The 14,872-nt window shown below is 41.1% G+C and overlaps 1 protein-coding gene across 21 annotated transcripts in view; it reads left to right on the top strand.

Annotated features, from left to right (window-relative positions):
* Positions 1-308: 308 nt before the first annotated feature.
* The window catches only part of LOC124879056 (regulating synaptic membrane exocytosis protein 2-like), a 63,020-nt gene continuing 48,456 nt past the window's right edge, over positions 309-14,872 (top strand). For 6 of the 21 annotated variants that reach the window (XM_047383329.1, XM_047383331.1, XM_047383335.1 and 3 more), the window contains exons 1-6: positions 310-942; positions 1,236-1,399; positions 7,934-7,966; positions 8,103-8,204; positions 8,496-8,706; positions 11,129-11,274. In XM_047383329.1, the coding sequence (XP_047239285.1) occupies positions 1,251-1,399; positions 7,934-7,966; positions 8,103-8,204; positions 8,496-8,706; positions 11,129-11,274 (641 nt within the window). In that variant the 5' untranslated portion in view covers positions 310-942; positions 1,236-1,250. Of the gene's footprint in view, positions 943-1,235; positions 1,400-7,933; positions 7,967-8,102; positions 8,205-8,495; positions 8,707-11,128; positions 11,275-12,317; positions 12,532-14,872 lie in introns of those variants that run through there. The other 15 variants (XM_047383341.1, XM_047383336.1, XM_047383344.1 and 12 more) reach the window with 8 other exon arrangements.

Genomic DNA, 14,872 nt, shown 5'->3' with positions numbered 1-14,872 from the left:
CACAAGATCGAGTATTCTATTCTATTCTATTCTATTCTATTCTATACTATTCTATTCTATTCTATTCTATACTATTCTATTCTATTCTATTCTATTCTATTCTATTCTATTCTATTCTATACTATTCTATTCTATTCTATTCTATTCTATTCTATTCTATACTATTCTATTCTATTCTATTCTATTCTATTCTATTCTATTCTATTCTATTCTATTCTATACTATTCTATTCTATTCTATACTATTCTATTCTATTCTATTCTATTCTATTCTATTCTATTCTATACTATTCTATACTATTCTATACTATTCTATTCTATTATTGTATTATCAGACAATAGGTTAGGGTTTTTTTCTTTTCTTTTCTTATTATTAACGTTATATAGAATATTTCTGATTTATCTTTTTAAGATTAGCTGAGGTAAATATACTCCCCTTATTCTTATCGCCATTTAGTGGATCCAAAAATAGTCTGAAATCTCCCACGCTGGATCTGGTGGAGTCATTTATAGCTAATTGATTGATTGATTCACTGCTGTGAGGGTTCGGTTGTATTTCTATCTTTGGCTGCAGGTCTATGTTTAGCCTCAGAAGAACACCCTCCACCCCCGCACTGCCGCCACCACCGCCCACCCACCGACGACCAGCTGATCTTTGTTGCACGTAAAGCGCCGTCGTGTCGTGGCCCCGCCCCGCTTCCTATGGAGGATTTATTTATTTTCTCCGCCGTCTCCTCCTCCTCCGCCGCCACCGCCGCTGCTGCTGCTGCGTCCATAATCACCGAGACGAAACGAAGAAGGCACAGCGGGACAACGAGACGACTGCAGGCCGAGAGGACCGCCTCGGGGGAGCGGAGGATGAGAGCCGTCCGCGAAACGCAGAGCCGACCGGAGCCGCCGCCGCTGAGCACCGGAGAAGGCAACATGAGCAGGGACTAAACAGGCAAGAGGACTCCGCCGCGCCTGTCTGTGAGAGAGGGAGGGATGGATGGATGGGTGGATGAATGGATACATAAACAGGTGGTCTGATGGCGGATGATGCATCTCTCTCACCGCGGCCCCAGAGCTGCACGGAAACGCACCTGGAAGAAAGAAAATGAGCGCTCTGCGGCTTTGCAGCCTGCATCATCATCAACATCATCATCATCATCATCGTCATCATGATTTATCGACGGTATTGACGGCCCTCATCCGCACTGAAACGGACCGACTGACCCCGTCCTTCTTGTCTTGCAGCGGCTCTCGGTCAGGATGTCTGGAGCGGCCGGACCTGCACCGCCCACTGGGGCCGGACCGGAGCTGCCGGACCTGAGCCATCTGACCGAGGAGGAGCGGAGGATCATCCTCTCCGTGATGGAACGACAGAAGAAAGAGGAGGAGAAGGAGCAGAGCATGCTAAAGTGAGTGGGGTTTAAATTAACCAGCAGTTATCAATATTTCCTAATATAATATGCTGCAGAAGACACGACGTCCAAACATAAAATGATGCCATGTGCAACAAAAATCAAGGTTACCTCAGATATGCACTCACTTTTTCAATTAGCTCTTAAGCTGAGCAGATAAGGCAGTCAGTAAGAAGTACAGCTCAAAAAGGCTATTAAAGGATAAAAGAAAGAATTAAAACATTTCTGATAATCAAATTTGTTATTTCAAAGCCTTTTAGGATAGCGGTTGTTGCTGTAGTGGATCTTGCACGGATGACGCCCTGGGGAAGACCCTCCTGCCACACCAGTCAAACACATTTTATTGTTCAATTTCTATATAGATAGATAGATATTTCAACAGGGCCACATTTAGAAGAATGTGGCCCCTGAGCTTGAGCGAGTGCTGGTGCCCACACAAGTTTTTCTTTTCACCCTTGCAAATTACATTAGATTTTTAGATGCACATGAACTTCAAGGTTTTTAGACTATGTGAAACAAATACGTTTCCTGAAACAGACTTTTTATGTGTTCCTTCCAAAAACTCCCCTATAAGCTCAACATTGTGTCTAAACATGAATTCATTGATGGAACAAAAGGAATGAGAAGGTTTCTAAAACTTGCTGTTACACCTGCTGGTTTGGAGTCCAGAGTGATACTTATCTATACAAAATTCCAACAAATTGAAACACCTCACAGGGATATGGGCTGATTGCTTTGGAAAATACTAAATACGTATTCATTAAGAAAGCTACTTTTGTCCCCCAAAACCTCGGAGCCCCAGGTTTCTGCCTCAGTTGAACTTTGCTGAAGTCCAACTCGGCGTATAGAGTAGAGGCTTTACAGATCACAAACTCTGTTTTAAAGAATGTGTTTTTATTGTTGAATAATTCATTCTTTATATTGTGATTTCCATGCTTATGTCAAAGGTTGTCATGATGCCAAAAATTACGGTTTCACCTTTTTTTGTGAGGGCTAATTTTGCCCCCTGGCACATTGGCATCCTGGGCAGAGAGCTATTTTAGCCATGTCAAAAACCAATGCTGATTTTTGTTGTTGAACTACCACAGAAGGAACGTTTTTATGTGCAGGTCCAACTGAAAATCAGAGAAGAGAAGGTTTCAGTCTGGGTTCTTAAGGCAGAGCAATAATAATAACAATTAAAATAATAAAAACTGTAGACTGTGCATATTTTTAAAATAAAATTTGATTCAGAAGAAGCTGTACATCTACAGGGTGTGGATCCTTCAGATGGGATCAGAACAGAGATTCTGGATTCATGTCTGACATGTGCACACTATCCAGGATGTTGTGCTGGTTCTTCTACAGGATTTGTGGTCCTAATTGTCGTCTTGAACCTAAAAACTGGTAGTTTTGCAAGCTGCACGCTTGTCATGGACAGCCCTTCTGTTTCTGTTGGTTTTAATTGGACTGCAGGGGTAAATCCAATTATCTCATTAGTGGGAGTGTTGGTGGATTGGCGGTTGTGGTTTAATATGAATCAAAGTGTCTTGAGCTTTTGGGATCTTTAAATAATGTAAAGAGTTTGTTTAAAATTTTTATTTATTGTGTTTTATCTCCAGAATGATTTTCAATGATGTTTTTTCCCCCTATGGTTAAACCAACATAAAACATTTTAGTGTTAATAGTTTATGAGGTGAAACAAAAAATGGAGAGAAGCAAACAATAGCATGAGTGATTGTGTCATATTACCAATTATTACATAGTTTGTAAGAACGACTTCAGATGTTCGTTGATCTTGCTGCTTTAGCCACCTGTGGCCACCAGATGTCTCTAAAGTCAAGCAGAGTCATGTTTGTACCTCCAAATGTTGGGTTTGAAGTAAGACTCACGTTTTATTAGACTCGTCTCAGGAAACTGATAAATATTGACAACATTGTGGTTATTTTCTCACAGAATCGAAGGTATTTAGGAGTCTAGGAGAATGATGAATGGACAGGTCTCTGGTTTCCACCTAGACCCTGCTGATCACACCACCAGTCTTATCTGTTTGTACTTTAAGTTTTTATGTCAAATTAATTTACTTTGGTTGTTTTTTCTCTTTTGTACAACAGCGACTGAAGTCAGATAGAAGAATAAAGGTTAAATGAGATCAGGCATGCATGAATTCAAGAAGTAAACAAGTGACAGACCAGAACACATGCAGAGCAAATAAATTTAAAGAAACTACAGCAAAACAAAAGGGTCTGTGGTAATGTGAACCTATCAGAACCTCCACAAGTTCTGTACAAACCATTTGAATCTGATTAACTTCAGACCTACTTTAATATGTTGAGAATTTTAGGTCGACTCCAAAAACATAGAACCTCATCTCAAACTTCATCACTAATTTCATAGAGCTGATCTTTCGACCACTGGTGTTAATGGTGACAATAAAATCTCATTGGATCTTTAGAAGCGCTCCGTTGACCTTTAGAATACAGTCATGATCTCATTTAATATCTTTAGACGTTTTCTGTTCAACATCAGAACCCCATGATGACCCCGTAATGACCCCTTAATTTATCTCCCAGAGCTGGGCCTCACCACTATGACTTCATCACTGATCAAAAGAGCTTTCTTTGTGACCTCTTGATGACCTCTAGATCATAATGACGGATCTTTAGAAGCTCTCCATCGATCACCAGAACCTAGCCTTTACCTACTCTTTCCTGACATCTATGAGCTGACTGCTGACTACTGCAACCTCATCAGTACCTCTACATCCACCTTACTGATCTCTAAGGCCAGTTCACTGACTGTTAGAATAACATCATAGCATCTAGAACCTCATATGATCTCTAGAAACGCTCCATTAAACATTAAAACCAAATTATGAATTCTCCACAGTTTTTTATATATTAGAGTTCTTCGGAGGCCTTTAGAACCTTAAATGAGGCTTCTTCAACCTCCTTACTGATCTCAATAAAGGCTTTTACACACCTCTAGAACCTTGTCAAAGTCTCAAGAACTCACTCACTGATCATCATGACCTACCTATGAAGTCATGAAGACGTTCGTCTGACCACTAGATCCTCCTTACTGTCCATGAACATCTTTAGAATATCATTTTCTCGAAGTAAGTAACTGCTCATTGAGAACCTAGAACCCCTCTTCTTGCCAGTAGTTTCTCAAGTGACGTCTGAGGCCCTTTAGAACCTCATTCTGATCTCAAGAAACCCATCACCCAGGAGGTTTAGGATCTCCTTATAGACCATCAGAACCTCGTGATCTCTACTATGTCCTTACTGAAGGGTTGTTCACTGACCTCTAAATGTTCATCATGAGCCCTTGAACCTTTCCACAGATCTTTAGGAGTCCTCATCAACAATTAGAACATAATCATGACTTCTACAACCTCCTTATTGTCAGATCAATATAACTAAAACCTTTGCAGCATTCTTACTGATCTCAAATAACTCCTTTTGTGAGTACCAGAATCGATCTGTGAATAGTCTATCAGTCATCCTTAGGAGGTCTCCAATAACCAAAATAACCTCTTCCTGATTAAGAGCTCCTCACTGACTACAACTTGTATCTCTCTCTTCTTGCCAGATGTTTCTTAGGTGTTGTCTGCCAGTCCATTAGAAACTCTTAGAACCTCATCATGAACTCTGGAGATTCCTCGTAATTGATGAAGTCACAATTGACATAAAATGTCATCTCAAGACCTTTACAGGAAAAACTGGTCCAATTCTTATACAGTTTTGAAGAATTCAGTTTAAATCAGTCCAGTTCATTCCAACAAAATCCAATTTAGTCAGATTTAGATTAATTTACATGTTAATCTGAAAAATGCTTATAGGGGTAAATTATCTATTCAAGGGGACATGTGAAGCTTTTAAATCCTTCCTTTTCACACCTAAATCATCCAGTTGTGGTCTATATAAAGTGGAACTGCAATGCTTTGGTCTGAACTCCTTGTTATTGTAGCTCCTCAGGCTCCTCTTTTACCTGTTCTGAGGTGCGTCTGAGAGCAACTATCAACACACAATAAATTCATGTCTAAAATAAAGGTAGTTGTCATTTTGTTGTTATTGTTAGCTTATTGCTTTGCTGCGTCCGTCACTTCCATAGACAGAAGGGACTGACCCCTTAATCAGATGAAGTCTTTCAGAAAATCCTTCTTGATACTGGAAGAGGTTAATGAAGAACTCGTCCTTGAAGTGGAGAAATAGGAATTTCTCCACTGATGTGGAAAAATCAAATTTAACCAGGCACTTAGATGCTGTTTTTAGATGCGGTTCTGATGCTGGAGGACGGTGTAATGAACTGTGTGGGTTAATGCACCCAACAACCGAACCGAACTTATCCTCTTTCAGCATCAGCATACTTGAGGTTGGACGACAAAATCGTAGCGAGAAATAAAAATGGCGGATATGCGGATTTAGCTGTTCTGCTGCAAATACTGTGACTGAACAGTTGGAAAAACGTAACAGATGATAGAGAAAACTGAACGGACTGAAAAATATGACCCAAATAGAATATAAAGATATATCTGCAACACCCGGAGAGACAAAATTCAACTTTTCTGCCCTCCCATGAACTCCACACAACAAAATGTATTTAAAGGCTAAAAAGTGGATTTTGCGTGATATACAGGGGTTGGACAATGAAACTGAAACACCTGTCATTTTAGTGTGGGAGGTTTCATGGCTAAATTGGACAAGCCTGGTAGCCAGTCTTCATTGATTGCACATTGCACCAGTAAGAGCAGAGTGTGAAGGTTCAATTAGCAGGGTAAGAGCACAGTTTTACTCAAAATATTGAAATGCACACAACATTATGGGTGACATACCAGAGTTCAAAAGAGGACAAATTGTTGGTACACGTCTTGCTGGCGCATCTGTAACCAAGACAGCAAGTCTTTGTGATGTATCAAGAGCCACGGTATCCAGGGTAATGTCAGCATACCACCAAGAAGGACGAACCACATCCAACAGGATTAACTGTGGATGCAAGAGGAAGCTGTCTGAAAGGGATGTTCGGGTGTTAACCTGGATTGTATCCAAAAAACATAAAACCACGGCTGCCCAAATCACGGCAGAATTAAATCTGCACCTCAACTCTCCTGTTTCCACCAGAACTGTCTGCCAGGAGCTCCACATGGTCAATATACATGGCCGGGCTGCTATAGCCAAACCTTTGGTCACTCATGCCAATGTCAAACATCGGTTTCAATGGTGCAAGGAGCGCAAATCTTGGGCTGTGGACAATGTGAAACATGTATTGTTCTCTGATGAGTCCACCTTTACTGTTTTCCCCACATCCGGGAGAGTTACGGTGTGGAGAAGCCCCAAAGAAGCGTACCACCCAGACTGTTGCATGCCCAGAGTGAAGCATGGGGGTGGATCAGTGATGGTTTGGGCTGCCATATCATGGCATTCCCTTGGCCCAATACTTGTGCTAGATGGGCGCGTCACTGCCAAGGACTACCGAACCATTCTTGAGGACCATGTGCATCCAATGGTTCAAACATTGTATCCTGAAGGCGGTGCCGTGTATCAGGATGACAATGCACCAATACACACAGCAAAACTGGTGAAAGATTGGTTTGATGAACATGAAAGTGAAGTTGAACATCTCCCATGGCCTGCACAGTCACCAGATCTAAATATTATTGAGCCACTTTGGGGTGTTTTGGAGGAGCGAGTCAGGAAACGTTTTCCTCCACCAGTATCACGTAGTGACCTGGCCACTATCCTGCAAGAAGAATGGCTTAAAATCCCTCTGACCACTGTGCAGGACTTGTATATGTCATTCCCAAGACGAATTGACGCTGTATTGGCCGCAAAAGGAGGCCCTACACCATACTAATACTAATTATTGTGGTCTAAAACCAGGTGTTTCAGTTTCATTGTCCAACCCCTGTATGTCCCCTTTAAAGGAAGCTCAGATGATTCCATTGAGTTGGTGTCTTTGCATCAATCTCTTATCCTGAGTAAGGATGTGGCAACAGTGGAGAGGAACCCCTGACTTTAACAGGAGAAAACCTTCAGTGGAACCTGACTTTGTACTGGACCAGCTTTATGTTGAGAGGAGAGGAAACAGTCACAGCCAAACACTATGGCATTGGGCCAGTTGTACTTTCTAAAAACATAGAGAACACAGAGTTAATGGCAGCAATACGTCCACAACATGCCCAGGAAAGAGACACATATAAACACACAGGGAAGTCGGACAAGATGCACATATTATAAGTAAGAGTGGACACTGTCAATGGCAGCAATAGCTCCAAAATTAGTTCACTATTGGAATACATTACAACTTCCCATTGACCTATCGAGGTTTTTAATTACCAGCCACTAATTAAGAGCAATTACTTTTAATCCCTCGACCACAATAGATCATCTTCAGTGTTCTATTTTTGTGTAGATAAATTTTAGTATCCTATTTTGTCAGTGTGTCTCCATGTTTCTGTTTAGTCTACGCTTCAGTTTATGTTAATTTCTTTTCTGACATTGTTTTTATTCTGTTTCATCATCATCCTCATCATGGCCTTTGTGTCTTCAGGGATGAGGAGGAAGTAAAACTTCCCCCAGCTTCGTAAGTACCTCAGAGCCCGATGTACTGCTTAAAAACCCTGTCCTGGCCAAACCTCCTTCCTGTCTCCCAACCTGACACCTCAATCCCACGGCGAGCATGCTTCCTGTCAGCTGACTGTCTGTGTTACCCGGAACAGGTGGAATCCATTCTCAGGGTTCAGTCAGTTGGTCAATAATGTTGCAGCCAATGTGTCCGAAGTTCTGCAGGTTAAAAGTCCGACTGACAACGAGTCGCAGACGTGAGTAAAGCCAAGAAGATGAACTGATCGGCGGTCTGTTTGAGCGCTGAAGCTCAGCTCAGATAGCATATTGACCAATTGTTGGATGTTTGATCAATGAACTCAGTAGGGAAGATATGTAGGTAATATGGACCAGTGAATGAGGATCATTCTCTTCTTAAAAACATGCATAACACAATTTGTAAGTAATTCTGTGATGCAGTGCAAAAAAAGTCTCTATTCATGAAATATTATAGCCAATGAAATATAACAACAGAGAGATCATTGTCTGACTGCTCTTATTCTTTACAGGAAGTTACATCAACAGTTTGAAATGTATAAAGACCAGGTGAAGAAGCTGGGGGAGGAGCCTCCTGCGGCTCAGACGGCGAGGGCGGAGTCCCCCACCTGCGGCGTCTGTCACAAAACCAAGTTTGCTGATGGCTGCGGCCGAGCCTGCTGCTACTGTCAAAGTCGCTTCTGCGCCCGCTGCGGTGGGCGTGTCCCTCTAAGAGCTAATAAGGTCAGTGTGTAAGGTCATATTACGTTTTTTGTAGATTGTGTTTAAGGTTGATAATAAATTGTGTATGTTTGGGTGGTGTTTTCTCAGATAAAATCATTCCATGGCAGGGTATAAAAATTCCCAAAAAGGAAAAAATTTATTTTGGAAATAATTGTTTTATTTGTGGGGCTGCACGGTGGCGCAGTTGGTAGCACTGTTGCCCTGCAGCAAGAAGGTCCTGGGTTCAATTCCCGGCCGGGGGTCTTTCTGCATGGAGTTTGCATGTTCTCCCCGTGCATGCATGGGTTCTCACTGGGTACTCCAGCTTCCTCCCACAGTCCAAAGACATGCCTGTTAGGTTAATTGGTCAATCTAAATTGCCCTTAGGTGTATGAATGAGTGTGTTCATGGTTGTATGTGTGTTGCCCTGCGATGGACTGGCGACCTGTCCAGGGTGTACCCTGCCTCTCGCCCATAGACTGCTGGAGAGGCACCAGCTCCCCCGTGACCCACTATGGAAGAAATGGTAGAAAATGACTGACTGACTGACTGTTTTATTTGTGGATCTAAAAAAGTTACATTTAAAAAAAAAAAATGTAAATAGTGTGGCATAAAAACATATCCAAAGAGTTCATTCAGTGTCATACAAACCCACAGAAAAATCTGCAACAAAATGTGCCTTTTGCAAAATTATTCACACCATTTGAACTTTTACATGTTGTTATAATCAGAAGTCTCACTTTTAATCAATAGACCAACAGAAAGTGGTCCATTATTGTAACATAGAAGGAAATTGATTCATGGTTTTCAAAATTACTTGCAATAAAAAATCTGAGAAGTTTGAGGTGTTTCCAGCCTCCCTTTGTTCTCATACACTAAAAATAAATCCAGTGCATTCAATTGCCTTTAGAAGTCACCTGTTTAAGAAATAGTTTCTGACTTTATTTAATTTAACCTCAGTATAAATCCAGCTGCTCTGGACAGGCCTCAGAGGTTTGTTAGTGAGCAAACAGCATCACAGCGACCATGAAACACAGCAGATATCAGAGATGAAGGTGTGGAGGGGTTAAGTGGGGTTAGGTTAGAAAACAATATCCCAAACTCTGAACATCTCACAGAGCACTGTTCAATCCACCATTCTGAAAATTCAATTCAATTCAGTTTTATTTATATAGCACCAATTCACAACACATGTTGTCTCAAGGTACTTCTCAACAGTCAGGTTCATACATTCCAATTAATCGTAACCATTGAACAGTGCAGTCAGATTCAGTTATTTATTCAAATTGGATAAAAAGTTTTTCTATCTAAGGAAACCCAGCAGATTGCATCCAGTCAGTGACTTGCAGCATTCACTCCTCCTGGATGAGCATGTAGAGACAGTGGACAGTCACTGGCGTTGACTTTGCAGCAATCCCTCATACTGAGCATGCATGTAGCGACAGTGGAGAGGAAAAACTCCCTTTTAACAGGAAGAAACCTCCAGCAGAACCAGACCCAGGCTCAGTATGAGCGGCCATCTGCCACGACCGACTGGGGGTTTGAGAGAACAGTGCAGAGACACAAAGAGAACAAAGAAGCACTGATCCAGGAGTACTTTCTATGGGAAGGAAAAGTAAATGTTAATGGATGTAGCTCCTTTAGTCGTTTCACCTAGAAAGAAAGAACAGATAAACTCTGAGCAAGTTTTCAAGGTTAGAGTCTGAAAGAAAAATGGAAAGAGTATGGTACAACTACAAACATATCTAGACATGCTAGTCCACTTAAACCTATTAAAGAACCACCCATAAGGCACATGTTAACTCTGGATGAATTGCAGAGATTCAGGGATCAGGTAGGAGAAGCTATGGACAAGACAGCTATTAGTAGTGCATTTCACAAATCTGGCCGCAATAATAGAGAAGCAAGAAGAAAGCCTTTAGTGAAAGAAAAACATAAGAAGTCCCATTTGCAGTTTGCCACAAGCCATGTAGGGGAGAAAGCTGACAAGTGAAGGGTGTTCTGGTCAGATGTAACCATAAAAATGTTTTTTGTCTACATGTTTAACAATATATGCTGAAGAAAACTAACAGCACACTATACCCTGCACGTAGCATCCCCAGGGTGAAGCATAGTGGTGGCAGGATCATGCTGTGGGGATGGTCTTCTTCTTCAGGAAAACTGGATGGAGCTAATTATTGGACAATCCTGAAAGAAAACCTGTTAGAGGCTGCAAAAGACAAACCTGAACTCACTAACCCTAACGCAGAGCTACAAAAAAAAAATGGTTTAGATCAAAGCTTATCCAAGTGATAGAATGGTCCAGTCAAAGTCCAGACCATGTATTTTCCTTCCAATTCACAATTATGCACTACTTTGTGTTGGTCTATCACATAAAACCCTAATAAAATACATTCTAATTTGAAATGTGAAAATACAAGCGCATGTTGGCCTTGTGTTTCAGGTGATGTGGGTGTGCAACGTGTGCAGGAAGCAGCAGGAGATCCTCACCCGCTCGGGTGAATTTTACCCTAACGCGTCGCCTCCTCACGCAACAATGCAGGGAGCATCAGGGGCCATGGGGCTTCTGAGTAATGGAGCTACAGAACAGTAAGTGTTGTTTAAAATATGAGAAACTTAAGAGAATAAATGGCATTGGATGAGTTATCTTCTTCCAATTGGAAGATTTGGGGCACAACCCACAACCTCCGCACCATGTCAGTGTCCTCTGAAGCCCAGATTTGACCTCTAATTTGGATTCATTAATGGTGGCCCTTGACAAATCGAGGTCTGGTGGTAAGGAACCATTACTAGAGCCAAATACAGTCCTTGGTTCATCTCTTGAATCAGTAAGATATGGGCAAGCACTGACCCTGGTTTAATAGAGAAACTGATTTATTTTGTGAAAAAAAGAGAAAAAATATAAAGACTATTTTCTTAAAAGACTTCTGTGGCTAAAAATTTGAAATTGAAAGTGCTTCCGATAACCTCTTTAAAGGTTAAAAAGGTGCTGTGTTTATATAAAATAATTTCTTTTGTTGTTTCAAGGTAAAACAAACCAAAAAAAACAAACATCCGACAATAAAGCTGCAGTAACAGATCAGAAAAGTTCAACTGAAGGAAATACCAACATTTATTTGAATAAAAGAGATTGGTTCTGTTTTTTATGTTGCTGATCTACAAGAGAAACATTTAACCCCGAGTTGTGTCTGCAGGTTGTTACTGCAGACTCATTAAAATTCAGACTTATTCTTTGATGTCTGACTCTGTCTTAATTAGATCACACATATAATTTACCTCCAGACCCCATCTCCAACACACACTGCGAGCGACTGTACCCATCAAACATGCACAGCCGCCATACACACAAACTCAAACACACACGCTAATCAGATTAACAGAATAATAATCCTGCAGCTCACAGGGGATTATTACCGCTGCTAAATACAGCAGGCTAACACACACAGGCTAGCCCAGCTTGTAGCGGTGATGTAATATCCCAGGTGGGTGGAGTCAGAGTGAGATAGAGAGAGCTGAAGGGGGGCGTATTAATGCGGGCCGGGTGGATGGGGCGGAGCATCAGTTGTACTCCAGCTGTCAGTTATAAACCTGCTGAGTGTGTGTTAATGTGTGTCAATGTGTCGTGTGTTGAATCGACACATGAGGCTTCAGTCCTCTGACCGCTTGCAGAAAAACAGAAGGAGACTCTTTATTTACATCTCTGACCAAAAACACGTTTCAAACACAATGTTTGGATCCTCGTCTTCTCATAGAGTTTTATCTGGCTGAAATAAGCATTCCACTTTGTCTTCCTGCATCTGCATGACGGGTGTATCAGTGCACACTAACAGGACACGATAACCGCATGTAAGTATGCATCTCAGACATTCAATTATAGGTTATTTTTACTGCGGTATTTGTAAGCGTGGTTGTTTAGGGAAGATTTAATGAGGTTCTGGGTGGTGTTAGAGTTACATTTCAGATGTTGAACAGTGAATCAGGTCCTATTGGGAGCTTATTCTGATTAGATTTGTTTGCAAAATATACAACAGCTGTGTGTCCAAACCAAAAGCTTAATCTAAAAGGCATTAAAGAACTTTCAAATCATGCCAAGAACATGTATGTAGGTTAAAATAAAGGCAATCTCCCGCTCACACATCCATCATCTATACCTCCCTTCCTTATGAACTCACACGGGTGTGGTGCTGATGTCCAGCAGTCATTGGTCGGGTCAACCCTGGACAGCTCGCCAGTCCGTGTGACCTGCTAGGATTGACCCCACCAGGGCAACAGTCTTAATTTTGTCCATTGCAAATTTATGGGAGTTACAGAGTTTTAAAAGCTGAATTTCTAGAGTAATTCATATCCCTCAGTTTACATTAAAAATAAATAGTCTGGAATTTGAGTTCATTGTTTTCCACGTTGGGCTTCACACTGGTGTAGCACTGTTGCCTTACAGCAAGAAGGTCCTGGGTTCAATTCCCGGCCTGGGGTCTTTCTGCATGGAGTTTGCATGTTCTCCCCGTGCATGCGTGGGTTCTCACCGGGTACTCCGGCTTCCTCCCACAGTCCAAAGACATGCCTGTTAGGTTAATTAGTCACTCTAATTTGCCCTTAGGTGTATGAATGAGTGTGTGCATGGTTGTTTGTCCTGTATGTATGTGTTGCCCTGCGATGGATTGGCGACATGCCCAGGGTGGACCCCGCCTCTCGCTCATAGACTGCTGGAGATAGGCAGCAGCTCCCCCACGACTCTGTATGGTAGAAACAAGTATAGAAAGTGGATGGATGGATGGATGGATGTTTTCCAGGTCTCCGTTCCACCTTCTTTCCTTTTTTGTGCCCTACTTCCTTTCCTATTCTTTATTTCTATTTATGTGCATCCATTTTCCTTCCTTGTTTACCTCCTTTACTTCTTTGCCAGCTTTTTTCTTTTCTTCCTTATGTCTTTCCTTCCTGTGCCTTCTGGTGTCCCTTCTTTCCCCCTTCTTTCTTTGAATTTTCCTTTCTTTCTTACTTGTATCCTTCTGTCATTCTTTTCTTCTTTGTTTTCTCTATTCCTTCTTTCTTTCTTCATGTTTACTCTACATCCCTTCATTCAGTCCTTCCTTTGTTGGTTTTATGCCTCTATTGCTTTCTCTGCCTTCTTTCCACTATGTCCTTCCTTAATCCCTAATTCATTTCGACTTTCATTGTGTGACTTCTCCTTTTGTTTATTATTTTCTTCCTTCCTTGGTTCATTCCTTCCTTCCTTGTGTCCTCCCTCCTTGCTACAGAAATATCTGCCATAAAGTAATGGTTAACTTTATGTTTTAAAATAAATTTTAGAGGTGGGAAATTTGTGTCTGGAAAAGATTGGTATCCTTATGGGTTTTTTATTTTCACATACTGACTTCTTATGCATGAGTCCTTTTACTTTTTACATGAATACTTTATGTAGCTTTAAAATTGAGAAAAACTGTCAGTTGTCATGAGTAAAAAATATTAAGATATTTTATGCTATCAGATTATGAAATAAGATGATGTGAAGCAAATGTCCCCATGTTAAAAAAAAACAACTACTTAAGTAAATCAGGCATTTCCAAAAGCAAATTTCTCAAACTAACTATCAGAGGAGTGCTTATTGTTGTCTGACTTATATGCAGTGTTTGAACATTTTATCATTAATCCTCCATATACAGTCTTTATTTACTGGAGCTGATGAGGTGATGGATGAAAACATAAATCTAATTTACTAACAAATAACAGATCTGATGCACAGATCTGTGAGACGTTTCCTGTTTTAGTCCCAGTCAGAATTTTACATGGACTCATTACAGGGAGGAATAATAATTTTGTCTTTGTAATCGTTTATTTCAACCATGCTTTTTAGAGGTAAAAGGATGATACAGCTTCAGTAATTTATTGACTGTTTTCCTGGCTCAAACAATGCTGTTAAGCTCAGTTCATTAATTTCCAATCGGGAGATATCTGGGATTTGGGGAGGCCATTCAGTAAGCCTAACGTAAGCCTTGCAAAATCAGTTTTAATGTGTGTTTGGGATCAGTGTCATGTTGGAACACCCAACTGTGTCCAAGTCTTCAACCATCTGACCTAAAGTGTCCCCCTCAGATAAAAGAAATGGTCAGGATGTTCAGGAACAGCCCAAGAACCACCAAGTCTCAAGGCTATCATAAACATAAAGCCACTGCAGCATCGGTGCCATTGT

The sequence above is a fragment of the Girardinichthys multiradiatus genome, chromosome 13, assembly GCF_021462225.1.
Source record: "Girardinichthys multiradiatus isolate DD_20200921_A chromosome 13, DD_fGirMul_XY1, whole genome shotgun sequence".
NCBI lineage: Eukaryota > Metazoa > Chordata > Actinopteri > Cyprinodontiformes > Goodeidae > Girardinichthys > Girardinichthys multiradiatus.
The sequence above is the reverse complement of the archived record's forward strand: the minus strand, read 5'-3'. Positions and strand labels throughout refer to the sequence as shown.